This window comes from Scophthalmus maximus, chromosome 5, assembly GCF_022379125.1.
Source record: "Scophthalmus maximus strain ysfricsl-2021 chromosome 5, ASM2237912v1, whole genome shotgun sequence".
Lineage (NCBI taxonomy): Eukaryota > Metazoa > Chordata > Actinopteri > Pleuronectiformes > Scophthalmidae > Scophthalmus > Scophthalmus maximus.
This window is the reverse complement of record NC_061519.1, coordinates 19,047,261-19,063,654: the sequence shown is the minus strand read 5'-3', so window position 1 is coordinate 19,063,654 and position 16,394 is coordinate 19,047,261. Positions and strand designations below refer to the sequence as shown.

General features: G+C 43.0%; 1 protein-coding gene across 9 annotated transcripts in view; it reads left to right on the top strand.

The window, feature by feature from the left end:
- Positions 1–16,394, top strand: part of LOC118311371 (voltage-dependent R-type calcium channel subunit alpha-1E) — a 43,978-nt gene that overhangs the window by 23,239 nt on the left and 4,345 nt on the right. For 7 of the 9 annotated variants that reach the window (XM_047332194.1, XM_035635186.2, XM_035635185.2 and 4 more), the window contains exons 15-43: positions 171–283; positions 410–541; positions 1,549–1,618; positions 2,031–2,148; positions 2,596–2,663; positions 2,849–2,916; positions 5,568–6,338; positions 7,171–7,451; positions 7,706–7,838; positions 7,946–8,075; positions 9,556–9,615; positions 9,756–9,862; positions 10,377–10,388; positions 10,958–11,054; positions 11,129–11,289; positions 11,960–12,097; positions 12,253–12,454; positions 12,568–12,732; positions 13,331–13,441; positions 13,555–13,635; positions 13,884–14,003; positions 14,109–14,174; positions 14,556–14,647; positions 14,738–14,912; positions 15,006–15,133; positions 15,524–15,620; positions 15,778–15,883; positions 15,963–16,070; positions 16,156–16,256. In XM_047332194.1, coding sequence (XP_047188150.1) covers positions 171–283; positions 410–541; positions 1,549–1,618; positions 2,031–2,148; positions 2,596–2,663; positions 2,849–2,916; positions 5,568–6,338; positions 7,171–7,451; positions 7,706–7,838; positions 7,946–8,075; positions 9,556–9,615; positions 9,756–9,862; positions 10,377–10,388; positions 10,958–11,054; positions 11,129–11,289; positions 11,960–12,097; positions 12,253–12,454; positions 12,568–12,732; positions 13,331–13,441; positions 13,555–13,635; positions 13,884–14,003; positions 14,109–14,174; positions 14,556–14,647; positions 14,738–14,912; positions 15,006–15,133; positions 15,524–15,620; positions 15,778–15,883; positions 15,963–16,070; positions 16,156–16,256 — 4,011 coding nt within the window. The remainder of the gene's footprint in view (positions 1–170; positions 284–409; positions 542–1,548; positions 1,619–2,030; positions 2,149–2,595; positions 2,664–2,848; positions 2,917–5,567; positions 6,339–7,170; positions 7,452–7,705; positions 7,839–7,945; positions 8,076–9,555; positions 9,616–9,755; positions 9,863–10,376; positions 10,389–10,957; positions 11,055–11,128; positions 11,290–11,959; positions 12,098–12,252; positions 12,455–12,567; positions 12,733–13,330; positions 13,442–13,554; positions 13,636–13,883; positions 14,004–14,108; positions 14,175–14,555; positions 14,648–14,737; positions 14,913–15,005; positions 15,134–15,523; positions 15,621–15,777; positions 15,884–15,962; positions 16,071–16,155; positions 16,257–16,394) is intronic. The other 2 variants (XM_047332195.1, XM_035635184.2) reach the window with 1 other exon arrangement.

Here is a 16,394-nt window from a genome sequence, read left to right as displayed (position 1 = left end):
GGAGCCACAAACCCCAAATGTGGAAGACAACGGGTTAAGGAGTGATAACTGTAACACACATTTTGGAGGGTATTAAATATCCCTGTCCTCATCTCCCATCATCTACTCAAGATTAAAAAGGTTTTCAGCTGATCAGACCTATTCGTGTATGTGTCTGACATGTCTCGCAGGTTATTGTTGGCAGCATCTTTGAGGTGGTCTGGGGCTTTTTCAGACCTGGCATGTCATTTGGCATCAGCGTACTGAGGGCACTGAGACTCCTGAGAATTTTTAAGATCACCAAGTAAGTGGGACAATGAGACATTTCAACTAAACTAGGCCTCGGGTTGTAGTATATCGGTGTGTATGTTTTTACAGATCTCTGGTGTAAAAAAAACCCAAAACAACGTGTGTGGTTTCTTTCTGTCAGGTACTGGGCCTCTCTCAGGAACCTGGTTGTTTCCCTCATGAGCTCCATGAAGTCCATCATCAGCCTGCTTTTTCTTCTCTTCCTCTTCATTGTGGTGTTTGCTCTGCTGGGGATGCAGCTTTTTGGAGGAAGGTAAGTAAAGCGCTCAGGATGCCAACATCCTCACTTCTAAGTCAACAAGGGGTGAATCTCTTTTAAGTTAAAAAGCACTTTACAATAGAAAGCAAAGACCAAAAAACAATAAAATTAAAAACAACTTAAGATATAGACCAAAAAGAATAATTGCAACAAATGCCATCATTTTAAAACGTTTAAAAAAAAGCCATAGGATTAAAAGATTTGATGTGGCCACTAAAATTTGGATCTCCTCAATAATCACACCAATGTTGCAAAACACGTCACTTCAAGCATTACTGGATACAGATTGTGTTGATGCTGCTGATGCTGGGCCTACAGGGGGTAACCACAAGGCGGCTGTGGCTCAGGAGGTAAAGTCGATCGTTCACCAACCCGAAGGTGGGCAGTTCGATCCCAGCTTCCCCCAGTTCGCATGCTGATGTGCCCTTGGGCAAGACACTTAAACCCTAAATTGCCTCTGGCGGCTCTTCTTGCTCTGTGTGAATGTGACTAGTACTGTAAAGCAATGTCATAGCTACCTAAGATTAGTCTCAGGGGGTAGCATGCACATTATTTGTTAAAGATAGGGGATCCAAATTAGACCCTTGGGGGACTCCACAGAGTTGAAGAGCAGTAGAGTAGGAAGTGTTACAGGGAGGGATCTGTTTGATGGATCAAAGATTAGCCGATTCAGAGCCAGAACTGCTCTTCATAAGACTGATTAAGATATTACAGTCCACTGTAGCAAAGACTGAACAAGGGTCAATGAGAAATCGTGATTTGTGCAGCTGATTTGTATACTATATTTCAACCTACATATCCGATCATGCCACAGTTTTGAAAGGGCATCAACACCCTGCAAACTGAGCACCGGTTTCTTCAATGGCTCCTTTGATAAGACTGAGAGGAAAAGGACACGTCCGGATGAAAATAGCTCCTCAACCTCCTCCTCCTCTTCTTCTCCCTGCTCCTATTCTTCCTTGGTGCTATCTGACCCTGCTTTCTATCCGCCTTCCCTCTAGGTTCATCTTTGAAGATTACACTCCCACCAATTTTGACACGTTTCCAGCTGCCATCATGACAGTGTTTCAGGTTTGGCTCCCACAGATCCCCTCATTCTGCCTGCTCTCCATGACACATTGCACCCTGGGATATTTCTCACCCCAGGCGCAGATTAAACAACTCTGCTCACACACTCTCCACCCCCTGCCTCCGCTATCATCCCACACATCCATGCGCACATATGCGCACATGAATATCAGACAAGTGAAACGTGAACAAACCCACATCAGATCTGCTACAAAACCAACTGCACTGTGAAACCGTTTTGATCAGCACACATAGTAATTACTTATCTCACTGCCATTTTTAATACCATACCGTCAACTGGTTTGGAGACGGGGAATAGGTCTCCTGTTTGGTGTATTTTTAGGCCAGTGTTCTCTTGGATCAAATATGAGCCGTGTAATTATTGACGCTAAATTTTATTAGCATTTTTCCACAGATTCTGACTGGTGAAGACTGGAACGAGGTGATGTACAATGGGATTCGCTCACAGGGAGGTGTGCAGTATGGCATGTGGTCATCGATCTACTTCATTGTGCTCACTCTATTTGGAAACTGTATCCTTCTTGACTCTTGACTCTGATCTAAACCTGTACCTACCAATCTGCTACTAAATTGCAATTGACATGTTGCTTGAGTGAATATTCTGGGATATTCCACTCCTGCTGCATTCTTCATATGTGAATGGCAAACACCAGAAAATGTCCGAACCCAATTTTCAGGACAAGTCAAATATTCAGGGATCCCCCACCAGAAACTAATGAGGATTCCCATCCTGATCTTCTCATCTTATATTTTCCAAAAGTGGTACACTCACTAAAAATAGCAGCATTCGGCTTCATACCCAGTTTTACCATTTTCGAATCAGATCAGATCAAGTTAGTTGTCTTTTTACCATACATCTACGTTCAGGGCAGAATGAGAGAATGTTACTCAAGCTTCCTTCAGACACGTGGTATTTGTGTGTGTGTGTGTGTGTGTTTTCTTAACTGCCTTCCTGTCAGACACGTTGCTGAATGTCTTCTTGGCCATCGCTGTGGATAATCTGGCCAACGCACAGGAATTGACAAAGGTTTGCACCGTTTTGTGGTTTACCAGTAAAATAATGATGTTGCCATTAAAGGGTTTGCTATGTGCTAGTTGATATAGAGTCTCCCCGTCAAACTTCATATAGTTGCACAGCACTCATGTACAAGTAAGCCAAACTTTGCATGATGGACTGACTCATACAATCATACATTATTTGGTCTTTGTCAGGATGAAGAAGAGGAAGAGGAGTTCTTCAACCAGAGATATGCCAGAGGCAGGGACGGCTTGATCTCTGAGTAAGTTATTCATTAACAGTTTACAAAATCATCATTTTAACATGAGATACCCAGAGGGTTCACAGCCCTTAAGTAAATCTTGGCGTTCAAGTGTTGAAGCATTTCTCAGATCAGCTCTCCTCTTCACCAAATGGGAAATTTGAATTTGACTGAAAATGTATCATGATTTTTTTTGGTGTGTGCAGCAGACGCATATGTGTCTTATCAAACTGAGATTTACTTAAGGTTTGGATGCCGTGTGCGAAACTGGTGATGGTTCTAAATTTGACCATCATGCTTCTTCTGTTATTGGAAGATGTTCTATGAAATCAATAGGGCTTAGCCAATAAACTCAGTCGATTGTGGACTCTCTGAGAACCAGTTGTTGGTGTAGCTGGCAAATGTTTAGTGCAGTGTGTTCCTCGGCTCCTGCTGCTGCATGGTGAATGCAAAAGAGAGAGAGAAAGAAAGAAACGCATTCAGAAACGCATGTGTAAAGCATTGATGACACAGTAATGAATGTGTATTGTATGTGCTTGATTGAAAAGCATGACCCCTTACAGACTGCTGCAACAGCTTTACTGAGACGCCCCCTGCAACCGTCTCTGCCTGTGATTGGTTCTGAGTAGCTAATGAACTTCCTGCTCCTCTGGGTGACCCGGTGGCCTTCCCACGGGTCCAAAGATCCAGTAAGTCAGGAGGAGGGCAGGAAGAATTTTTCAGAGGATGTTGGGAAATGGTGGGAACTCTCAACGTGTCACTCGGCTGGGAGGAGGCACACTTTGGAGGATGTCAGATTTTGGTCAAACTGGTCTGATTAGCATCACCATAGTGACAATGGAGCTGTTGTTGTGAAGGAAAAAAAACCTTTATGTGAAACATCAGGGCCTGTACTGACCCAGAATGACTGACCAGGCTTTTTTAAAGAAGTTTACTGATTCTTTTTGCATGTCTTACAACAATAATTACAGAATGAGTGTATTCACTTTAATAGAAATTATTTTCCAATATATATTCTTATAGATCAATGAATTCCTACCAGTTAGCCCTTAATTTATTTGAAAAACAACTTGCAGAAACTTTAATCTTGCTTTTAATTGCTTACGTCATTTTTCCTCATGAAACTTCAAGTGTAGTAATATTTTTTTTCTAAAAAGGGCCTTGGAGCAGTGATTAAAACCATAGACTGTAAATAAAGATGGATGATGTGTCTCCACTTTCTTCCACTGTACAAAAACGAAGCCACAAAGTCCTGGATTCGGGCACTGCCATCTTTACTGGTGACATAACTTGGAGCCAGAGTCTGTAGTTATCGAGGAGTGGAGCCCTGGTATCGAAGTCTCGCCGAAAAACACTCTTGACCAGTCTCACCTGTCAATCATGATGTTTCAACCTTTCTTTTTATAGCATCAAATAACTAATAAAAATCAAACTTGGTCAAAATATGAACACTTAAACGTAGATCATCGTGATAACAACTACCTAAATGGACAGAAACCATCTTTGGGGAAAAATGTATTCGATGTTTGCTTGTACTCCGATGTGGACTTTCTAGTCTGTGGTTAAAACATTCCACTCTGGGATGTTAATGTGACAATGTGAAATTATTCCTTTTTTGGCAACAAACGCTCAAACCTTAAATGTTTCACAATAAAATACTAAATAATCATTTCTAAAGAAAGATGATTTTCATGAATTACCTATTTTAAGTCTCTGCAAGTTGATTTTCATGTAATATTTGGAGCGATCCATAGTCTGCAGGCAGGGAACCAATAATCTATGATGTGGTTACCAGTGATATGAATGTATACATGGTTGGACAAATCCCTGATTGCAGGTATTTTAAGACTCTTTACTCTGACTGCATCATTTGTGTTACATATTTGAATGTTGGTCTTGTCTGTGGTGCAGTTATCAAGATGCTGATATTAATATGCATTACAGTGTTTTGACTGTTTCATCGTGTTGTCTTGTTTTTTTGCCTGTTAACGTGGCACGGACCAAAATGTTGTGTTCAATGACACTGCGTAACAATTTAATGATACATATTCAACATTGATGGCCTTGGAAATTGAGCCTTCCTTGAATATTACATAACATTTCTACATTGATCAACATAAATTATTGATTTCAGGCCCATTAAACCGTTATTTTGTTCTGTGTCACAAAAAGATGTTCTGTGTATGTTGTAAAACACTAATGTCTTGTTTTCAAATAATCACTCATTGATTACATGGACAACAAAAGAATCTGAATGCCAGTAAGTATAATTGTATGAATCCCTGTCACGTAGAATTCCGTTCTTGAGTTTTGCTACACAATTATTGAAATTATTTTCTAGATATCACACTATGTTTTCACTTTAATCCTGCACCTTTTTTTTCCCCTTGTGGGCTTTTTTTCTTTTCTCCTTTTTATCCGTCCTTACCCCCCAGGTTTTTGTTGAGTTTTTGGATGTATTTGTACTTTTTAGCTTGAACTATTTTCCTAATTTTTCCATGGGATATTTTTGTGTGTCACTTATTCGGGTAACAATACATATTCACAGAAAAGGTATGTCCTTTTCTTGCAACTTTTATTTTATTTGTCTGAATAATATTTCCTGTCAACAATTCCTTAACTGTGGTCCTGTTGTTGCCTCATAGTGATGTGAAGTATGTTGTGCTCCTTAGTGGGAGGAGAAGACCCTACCTCTATAGGAAACGGGCGATCCACCGAGGTCGTCCAAACTTCCCAGATGAGCCCGAGTGTGTGACAGGGGCCGCAGACGAGCAGCCTCTCAATAGCGCCAAGCCCTTCACCAACCGCCGCGAGAGGAGGAGAAAGGTTAACATGTCCGTGTGGGAGCAGAGAGCCAACCAGCTACGCAAACGTCGCCAGATGGCAAGCAGAGAGGAGTTGTTCAGTGGCCCTACAGAGGAAACTAATGAAGCGCCCACTAACGGCCACCAAGTCCCCGCCCTCTCCTCAGAGGCCAGTCCGGCTCACCTGCCCGAGTCTCCCATGTCGGTTGGGATGCCCCTCCCGGAGCCCCCCATGTCCATCTCCATCCCCATTCCCGAGCCTCCGGCGGCAGAGCCTCTGGTAAATCTGACTGAGGAGAAAACGGGAGGAGCCAACCACCGGACCACAGGTGGGGGCAGGCACCGGATGGCCCGCAAGTTTAGGCCCAGTCAAGGGCCCGACGAAGGGGCCCGGCACAGACGCCACCGCCACCGCGAGGCTCGCAGTGAGGCCAAGAGTCTGGACTGTGCACAGTCGCCCCATGAGGTGCCACAAATGACACGCTCGCTCAGCCAGGAGAAGAAGATACTGGATGAGAGGGAGGAGAAGGAAGTGAGAGAGGAGAGAGAGAAAGCAGAGGTAGCAGGAGGGTCAATCCAAGAGGATTGTGGAACCGGCGTCATTAACCCATACGCAGAAGTTGGAGAAGACTGCAGAAGGTAAGGTTGTGCATTCATCTGTGAGGAGGCATGAATCACTTTCTCGTGAACTCTCGTACATTTGAGCCATTGTTTCCTCATATATTTATCAAATGAATCTCCACTTGATCTGAAATGTTACTGGGTGATTTTTTTTCCTGAGAGAGACAGTTGCACCTTGCAATCGCTCTGTTTTTGTTCATTTCAAAGGATTGGTTCGTGTTTGTTCTGTCTCAATACATAACTCACATCTCTTCCTAACGTGTCTCCAATGGCGGAGATCAGAGACAAAATCCACACCTACAATAATTACGCTGAATTAAATGAGGCTGCCTAAAGAGAGACACAAAACAACCATGAAATGATGCAAAACAGACACAAAGAGACAAAACTCTTTGTTCGTTTCGTCTCTTTCAGGATGGGGGTCCTACTGTTTTAAGAAGTTCATATATGTATGCTATGGCTGAGGCTGATGGGATTGTCATTCAAAATCTGTTGGTAATTGGTCATTATCCTTTTACAAGTCTTGCTGCGGGTGATTTGAATGTTTGTACCAGATTTCAAGGCGGTCCCTCCAACAGATAATGACACGACAAAAAAACATGATATAAATATACTGTTATACAGTAGTTAATTAATTCATATTCATAATATTCAGAGTATATGGTTAAAAAACAATGAAAAAGAGCAGATATAATACGATAAAAGTTGTAAGAGAAAGACAAACTTGTCTTTTCACAGAGGTGTTATACAGATAAGAGGGTAGAAGTTGTCTTCACACCCTCTCAATGAGAATTTAAAAAAATTCCAAAAAGCAGATGCTGCATCAGTTATGTTTTCTTTCCGATTCCAGAGCTGCTGTTCCTGGCGCTGACATCCCTGATCCTCCTCAATGTGAGCCGCTGCTCGACTGTACCTGGTCCGAGCAGGGCGACGGCAGGCACACGGACCAGTACGAGCCCCTGGGTCGGAACATCCCAGTGGAGGCCGCCTTGGAGGCCACAGAGTACACTGTGAGCGCCATGGAGTCGGAGAACTGCCGCGTGTCCATCAAGCGTGACAGGTCCAACCTGGAGGGAAGCGTGGCCATCGAAATGTCTGCGCAACCGCTGCTGGAGCTCACCCCGATGACAGGTAGCACTGTGTTCCCTTCCCACTGCAGTCACACTCCTTCACTGTGCTTCATAAAGAGGGATTAGTGTCGGTATCTCTCTGTATCACCGCGTGTAGGTGTGTTTGACATCGCAGGGCCACACTTGCACTTGTCTTTTTTTGATGGATCCATTGTACTGGTGACTCACATTATTCCCTGTCACAGTGGTTTGTGTAGAGCTAAAACTGTGTTTTTTTTTAATATCCCTCCTTTTGCACCCCTGTCTGCATTTCAGTGAACAGTAAAGAGCTGGAGGCGTACCAGGCCGAGCAGAGCGAGAATGACGAGGAGACGGAGGACGAGGAACCTCCAATTCCTCCCAAACCTGTGGCCCCAGACAGCATGTTCATCTTCAAGGCATCCAACCCGTAAGCCACCAAATCGCTGATTCCAAATCATTTTTGATCGTTTTATTGCCTTTTGTTTTGCGTCTGCTCTATGATCAAAAACACCCTCCCCTTGTTGTGATCCACAGTATCAGAAGGATCTGCCACTATGTGGTCACTCTACGCTACTTTGAGATGAGCATCCTCCTTGTGATCGTGGCAAGCAGCATTGCACTGGCTGCCGAGGACCCTGTGTGCACCAGCTCCGACAGAAACAAGGTGAGATCCAAATTCATCTCTGAAAGCGGTTGTGCAGAGAATTTTAGCAGAATCTGCTTATCGGACGGTTGAATATTGGGGGGGGCTTTGGCGTGGGAGGCTGTGTCCACCAATAATAATTTACCGATTGATTTTGATGCATTCTTGAACCGTTTCAGACATTCATCCTCAAAGAAGCAAACATTTCAATCAGACTAAAAAAAGAAAATGATGGAAACGTACTCAACGTAAAATAACACTGATGAAGTTTCGGCTCAATGGAACTCTCTCAGGTTTGATCTGAAGCTGACATGAAACTGTGAGAGCAACAAAGTGTTGTGACACATTTGGTTTTCACGCACATGCACGGTGAGAATCGGCAGCTTTGTCTGGGAAATGGCTGCGCAGTTTGTTTTTCACAACCCAGTATCATGAAACGTGTCGAGAGTAACCAACCGAGCACTCGCTAGTAAAATCTACACTGTGTTTCCCCTTGACATGAGTCAGAGATTATTTCTCATTCACTGGAATCACTCACACAGTAAATCATCCTGTAGCAGACATCCAATTTAGAGCAGAGGGTCTGCTTTACAAACTATGATATCAAGTGTCCAGTGTTTTTGGAGCAAACCCATCAGGACACAGGCACAGATCCATAAGGTGCAACGGGGCCCGCTTCGGCAAAAGTCTAGTACAATTAAGCCACAGCAGCACTCAATGGAACATCCCCGCCGTGAACCCAGCCTCGCCTTTATACTGTCCACAGATGTTTTATGTCCATGAGATGTCCTTGTGTGTTGTTGCTACTGTTCAATGAAGTGTGCTGTTGCTGGATGTACAGCACTGTCAAACTGAATTTCCCTTTGCCACGACATTGAACTAACTAGCTCAATTACTGTAATTAACTAAAAGGCTGGGCCCATTATTTTACTATATTATATAATATAAATTCTTTTCCCCATCTGTCCCCTGCGAGTCCGATGATGTAATGGAAGTGTAGTACTAAATCTCTGGAGTACCTCTTTTTTTTGGCAGGCAGGGCTCCTAGCAGCATCAAACACATATCTGTGAGTTCTGGGCTTTGAGCAGAATCAGAATACCTTGCAGCATCTTTGCATTATTTCTATAAATCTATTCAGCCCAGTAATGATGGTAACACAGAGCTACACGCTTCAACCTGCACTGCTTCTAAACACTGTCAACGTGTTTGAGCAGCTTTTAGTACTTAGTGTGTTCACACTGAAAAACTGACAATTTTATGTTGCTGAAGCTGAGAACAGCTGGAAAAAAAAATGAAATAAATGGTGGTTGGAAGTGAAACAGCTCCAGAAAGATCTTCAAATCCTACTGGTCATATTCCAAACACTGGATGTTGTATACATTTATCAAACAAGGTATCACAAGGTAAAATGTTACGATATATGCAATATGCAATCAGAAAAGTCTGTTTTAATTGACACTTTTTGAATTTTTTATGTCTTTGCGTCTGTGAACTTTGCAGGTCCTCCGTTATTTTGACTACGTCTTCACTGGAGTGTTCACCTTTGAAATGATCATCAAGGTAGGGCAACGGAAACATCCTCTTTTCTCCACTCTGAAAACACCAATGACACTTTTAAAGAGCATAACTTTATACTAGACGAACTCCTGCGTTGAATGTGTCCACTTCAACGTGTCCGCGTGGGCGTGTTTGTCCTCCAGATGATAGACCAGGGCCTCATTCTTCACGACGGCTCTTATTTCCGGGACATGTGGAACATCCTGGACTTCATTGTGGTGGTGGGAGCTCTGATTGCCTTTGCTCTAACGTGAGTCACTGTGTGGTGCTGCCTTTCCATGACTAATGACTGACTCACTGCAGTAAGTCGTTTTCTCAGCATACAGTGTTGTTATAAACAACCTTGCCTCAAAGGCACTTTTTTTTTACCTTCAAAAAAAAATTAAAAATGAAAAGGATGTCTGCCTCATTGTTGAAGTGGGCAGCTCAAAAACTGCAAATATGGACGCATGCATGCTCCTGTACAGAGTGTAATTCAGACTACATGAGGGACGTGTGGTTTCTGTGTAATTTGTGCGGATACACATGGGTGCAGTGCGTCATGACTGATGTTAACAACATCTGCAGTATTTTTGTTCTGTTGTCTCTCCCAGTGTGAGTGTCACGGACCAACTAACCAAACCTTCCTGTGCCCCTCGTTGTACCGTATGAGGACCGTACCATGTGTTGATTTCTCTGTTGTGAATATAACTGTGATCTCTCTTTATGCCTCAATTCTCTTTCTCTGTTGTTCCTGGGGATTGTGTCACTGTTGGGGCTTCCAGGAATGTGATGGGGTAAACATTTCAGTCACACTAAATGTAAACTTCTCACTTAGGCTTCCCTTATTTTTTACTTTGATTTTCATGTGTGTGATTTTCCTCTTTTTTGTTGTTGTTGTTAATGTGTTTTTGTTCTACTGCAGAGCCTGACGGGTATCCGGGGTAAAATCGTTACCGATAATTTCTACACTCTAAAAAGTCATTTCTGCCTTTTAATGAAGTATTTGTAACCTCATATTACCTCATTTGTCCCCTCTAATACGATGAATAATATATTTCGCTACTATGATCTTGATAGGACAATTTAACACTTGATTTTAATATATGATGATATAACTATTAATACAAAGTATGCAAGGTAATGTCAAAATTTTTTTTACTCTTGACCCCTGCTGGGCTCTGTACAAATACACTCAAGGTGCAGTAATGTGTTTCATTGTGTTATTTCTTTTTGATATTGCACTCGTGTTAGCGTTTTTTGCTTTCAATGTGTTTTTTTTCTTTTTCACCGTTTTAAATGTGTCCTTGTGCGTTAGCACGAGTGCACAGCCATGTTCCTGAGTGCTGTGTTTCAATGTCAACAGGAACAACAAAGGCCGAGACATCAAGACAATAAAGTCTCTGCGAGTTCTGCGAGTTCTGCGGCCTCTTAAAACCATCAAGAGACTTCCCAAGCTCAAGGTAGGAAACACTCTCCACTGTTCAGTTGTTCTTTCGCTTTGCTTTGCCGTACTTCACGTCCTTCTCCTCTACAGGCCGTGTTTGACTGTGTGGTCACGTCTCTGAAGAACGTCTTCAACATCCTCATCGTGTATCAGCTCTTCATGTTCATCTTTGCCGTCATTGCGGTGCAGCTCTTCAAGGGGAAGTTCTTCTATTGCAATGACAGCTCCATGAATTCAGAGAAGGAATGCCAGTAAGTGGATAAATATCCCAACCACGAAACAACTCACACCTTAATCATTTTTAAACCTAGAACAAGACAGAGGTTTAAAACACGTGAACGCCACCTCAACTTGGAAAGTCTCCAAAAGATTTTGTGCACAAGTTGCATAGTGGCTGACGCCATTTACAGAAACACGGTGGAAGAAAGAGACGGTTTGGTCGATGCTAAGAAACTTTTGATTATTGGTGCGCATTTATGTATTGCATCTCCATTTTTTGCTAACATTTGATTTGTACTATAAAGTTTTAATTCTTAGTTGCTGTATATCTAGAGTGACTTAGATTAGTTATATATAATATATTTCTTATCAATTATGTGCCTGTCTCGTATCTTATCTTTTGCTCTTTGTTATTGTGCAAATATTGGAAAGAGGTGTCGAGGTGTTGTATCAATTGTCTACCCTTAACACCTTTTGTTTACAAGAAGTTGGAACAATGACTTCAAAATTCCGTAGGTGCACAATAACACAAATCTCTCACAATACAGAGACCCCGGACTCACCAGATAATCGCGTATAAAAGAAGGGGGAATGTTTACACGTTAACAGAAGAAACCGAATATGTTCCTGTTCATTCAAACTGCCCCTTTCATCAGTGAGTGAAGTGAAACAATCGCCTCTGGGCTTCCCTGTTCCCTACAGAGGCTTCTACATTGACTACAGCAGAGACAAAAAGGAGGTGAAGAGGAGAGAGTGGAGGAGACACGAGTTTCACTACGACAACGTCTGCTGGGCCCTGCTCACGCTTTTCACGGTCTCCACTGGGGAGGGATGGCCTCAGTAAGTTTACTTTTAAAAAAGGCATTCAGATGTATTTTTTCATGCAAAAAAATGGCTTTTGGTCGTGTTCAAATAGCGCTAGAGGCCCGAAGACACGAACGGAAGGGCCCAATTTTCTGCCGAACTGTGGTTTTGAGTGTCTTTTCTGCTGCCAGGGTCCTGCAGCACTCGACCGATGTAACCGAGGAGAACATGGGGCCGAGTCGGGGGAATCGGATGGAGATGTCCGTTTTCTACGTGGTTTACTTCGTGGTCTTCCCCTTCTTCTTCGTCAACATCTTCGTGGCTCTGATCATCATCACCTTCCAGGAGCAGGGCGACAAGATGATCCAGGAGTGCAGTCTGGAGAAGAACGAGGTTGCGGAGCGGTGGAACACACATGCAGACACTCAAACACACACAGATACAGACACGGTACGAGGATCCTCTGCAGCTCTGTGTGTCTGATTTGTCAACTCTCTCTCCGTCAGAGGGCTTGCATCGACTTTGCCATCAGCGCCAAGCCGATGACCCGCTACATGCCCCAGAACAGGCAGACCTTCCAGTACCGACTGTGGCACTTTGTGGCATCTCCCTCATTTGAGTACACGGTGCTCGTCATGATCGCCCTCAACACCGTGGTCCTCATGATGAAGGTAAACAACTTTATAAAGAATGAGTGAGTGAACCTGTTGCATGTTTTATCACTGACACTGACGAATCTCATTTGAAATTGAATATTAGACTGACTTTTGATCATCAGATAACCATGTTTTCATCATGTGATGTATGCTACTATGTTGTCGTATTCATGTACATGTGTGTGTCTGTGAAATACAATACATTTCTGTGCAGATTTGAGGGAGCGACTTCATTTTTGATTTTTGATGTTTTGTTGGTAATTTGATCGGATACCGTTGTCCAAATTAAGCCCCTTCAAACATGTGGGAACATGGCGATACATACATTATATGATCTTTCAGGTTAAAAAAACAAACGCTGATCTTAGTCCTTGTAAACTTTCTCGGAAGACGCGTGAACAGTAAAATCATCAGCCAACTAAAGTCTGTTTTGTGTTTTTAAAGAAATCACGACATGCGAGTCTCGAGACGCGGGGGCCAAAAAATCTTTTCACAGTGATCATAGTTACTCATAGTTTGTCATTGAGTTTTGATTGACACCAGACTTTGACAGCAAGGACCGGGCTTTTCCTCCCAAACCTTTGGAACTTTTATTTTTGTTTTTTCCCTTCAGTACCACTCGGCCCCGACAGCGTACGACACGGTCCTGAAACACCTGAACACAGCTTTCACTGTCCTCTTCTCTATGGAGTGTGTACTCAAGATCCTGGCCTTTGGTCTTGTGGTGAGTATTAAGAAACGATTGATTAATGGATTTGGATCACATCTAGATGAACTAGTAAGGAATGTGTGTCTGTGTGTAGTCGACGGATCACAAACAGATTTTCTCTCCAACAGAACTACTTTCGAGACACTTGGAATATTTTTGATTTCATCACTGTCCTTGGCAGCATCACTGAGATAATTGTGGACTTACAGGTGAGATTCTGCCAAGACGTCGTTCGTTTTCACAGTGTCGTGGCCCTGAGTGAAAGAGAAGACTCAAATTGCCAGCTTTAAAAAAACGCAGCATTCTTTCTTCACAAGTTTCCTCGACTGTTATGGTCCCTGCCTCTGCACGCAACTTAAGTTGTTGTGATGAATTTCGCCATCTGTGTTTTACCTCCCGTCTCTCCCGTCTGTCTGCCACCCTCCATTCCCTCCAACCGCTCGCGTGTCCGTCCCAGTCGGTGAACACCATCAACATGAGTTTCCTGAAGCTTTTCCGAGCGGCCAGGTTGATCAAGCTGCTGAGACAGGGTTACACCATTCGTATTCTGCTGTGGACCTTCGTGCAGTCGTTCAAGGTCGGACATAATATAATCTTTTTTTCAGGAAACATAAGAACATTTAAAATCTTGTCCTGGTAACAATTTTTAACCACCTTATCTTTGGTCTCTCCTCTGCCACAGGCTCTTCCTTACGTGTGTCTCCTCATTGCTATGCTTTTCTTCATATATGCTATAATCGGGATGCAGGTATTCTTTCTCTATTAATGACATTAAACTCCTCACTATCACAAATAACAGACTGACTGCAGTTGAAGTCTGCCTGTTATTAGCTGTTCTTTTGGCCAAAACTTTAATGTGAATGTAAAATAAGTTTTCAATTTGATGTCAAATTAGTTTTCAATTTGATGTCAAATTAGTTTCCATGATTTTTAGTGGATGATTGTGCAGTATGTTCAGGTTATATGAGGTCATTTGGGGCGTTAATTGATATTCTTAGTGGTTGTGAATGGTTTTGATTTGTTGTGTTGTATTGTTTTGATGTGTGTACCCCTGGAGGTGGAAGCTAATGGGGATCCAATAAAAATGAACCAAACTAATTATTTTACTGAAGCAACCTGTTTTCTGCAGGTGTTTGGAAACATCAAGCTGAACGATGAGAGTCACATCAACCAGCACAACAATTTTAAGACGTTTTTCAGCGCGCTGATGCTGCTGTTCAGGTGGGCTGTATCAAAAAAAAACGTTCACGGATGAAAAAGTTGATTTTAATTTGGTGTAAACTAGATTTCTCTTTGTGCTGGAACCACCAGGAGTGCGACGGGAGAGTCCTGGCAGGAGATCATGCTCTCCTGTCTGTCAGGTCAGGAGTGTGAACCGGACCCCTCCATCTCGCCCCTCACCCTGTCTCCGGACCACGAGGGAGGCTGCGGGACGGACTTTGCTTACTGCTATTTCGTCTCATTCATCTTCTTCAGTTCGTTCCTGGTCGGTGCTCAGACAAAACACAGCATTGTTCATGCGGCAACTCTCTTTCTGCTGCTTTCCTCCTCAGAACTTCTCTTGATGTTCCCTCTGTAGATGCTGAATCTGTTTGTGGCAGTGATTATGGATAACTTTGAGTACCTGACACGAGACTCGTCAATCCTCGGTCCCCATCACCTGGACGAGTTTGTCCGCATCTGGGGGGAGTACGATCGCTTGGCGTGGTGAGACTTGACTCATATTACAGCTGCATTTGAACATATTCACTTTCAATTCAATTCTTTTCAAGCAGACCTGATCAACATTCATGTTCTTCTTTAATCCAGCAGAGGCCAGCAAAAGCATTTGAAATGCTAAATACATGCTTAGCAAAAGCTGTTTTTTTCTAAATTCAATAAGAACATCTGAACTTCACTGAGCTATTAATACTGGTGTGTATTTTTGATTAAAAAACAAACAAATATGTGAGTCATTAAATATTCGAAATGCCATGTTTCAGATGCCAACCAAGAATGACAAGACGGTGAAAATGTGAGATAGAAGTTTGTCCCGATCTGTGTTTTACACCTCCTTTCATTGACCTCTCCACCTTTTGCTTCTGTCCTCGTCTCAAGTGGTCGTATCCACTACACGGCCATGTACGAGATGTTAACACACATGTCTCCACCCCTGGGCCTGGGCAAAAAATGTCCGGCTAAGATCGCCTACAAGGTACTGAAAACCGGATCACTAATCCCCGAACACAAAAAGGTCTAGGTGAACTGAAAACTCAAGTAGAATCCCATCAACATATGCTGCCGTATACTTGTGTTGGAAGTTTACACCGAAGTGATTTGAATGAATCCCCCTCGCTCTTCTTCTTCATCAGAGGTTGGTGTTGATGAACATGCCTGTGGACGAGGACATGTCCGTCCACTTTACCTCCACGCTCATGTCGCTCATCCGAACTGCTTTGGACGTCAAGATAGCCAGAGGTCAGGGTTGCTGACAAAAATAAGAAATAGATTTTAATGCATTGACCGATGATTTGATGAATGTGAATGCTTGTCCCAGGTGGTGAGGACCGTATCGCTCTGGACAGTGAGCTGCAGAAAGAGATCAGTATCATTTGGCCTTATCTTCCCCAGAAGAACTTGGACCTGCTGGTGCCTATCAACAAAGGTCTGACTCTAACTGCGCAGGAAATACTTGGCGTAACGCTGAGGGACAAGCAGTGACAGTTAATGTAGCGCGTCTGCCCTCACAGATACGGACATGACAGTGGGGAAGATCTACGCTTCGATGATGATAATGGACTACTTCAAACAGAACAAAGCCAAGAAGCTCAGGCAACAGCTAGAAGCTCAGGTCAGCCCATTGGTTCACACGTAAAAAACACAACATTCTTTTTAGCATCCATTGTTACCAAACACAATGGTTTGGATAGAACTGGTAGGAATTATTGGAATGAATTTGACCCGCTGTGCTTTTGTTTTCTCATTTCAG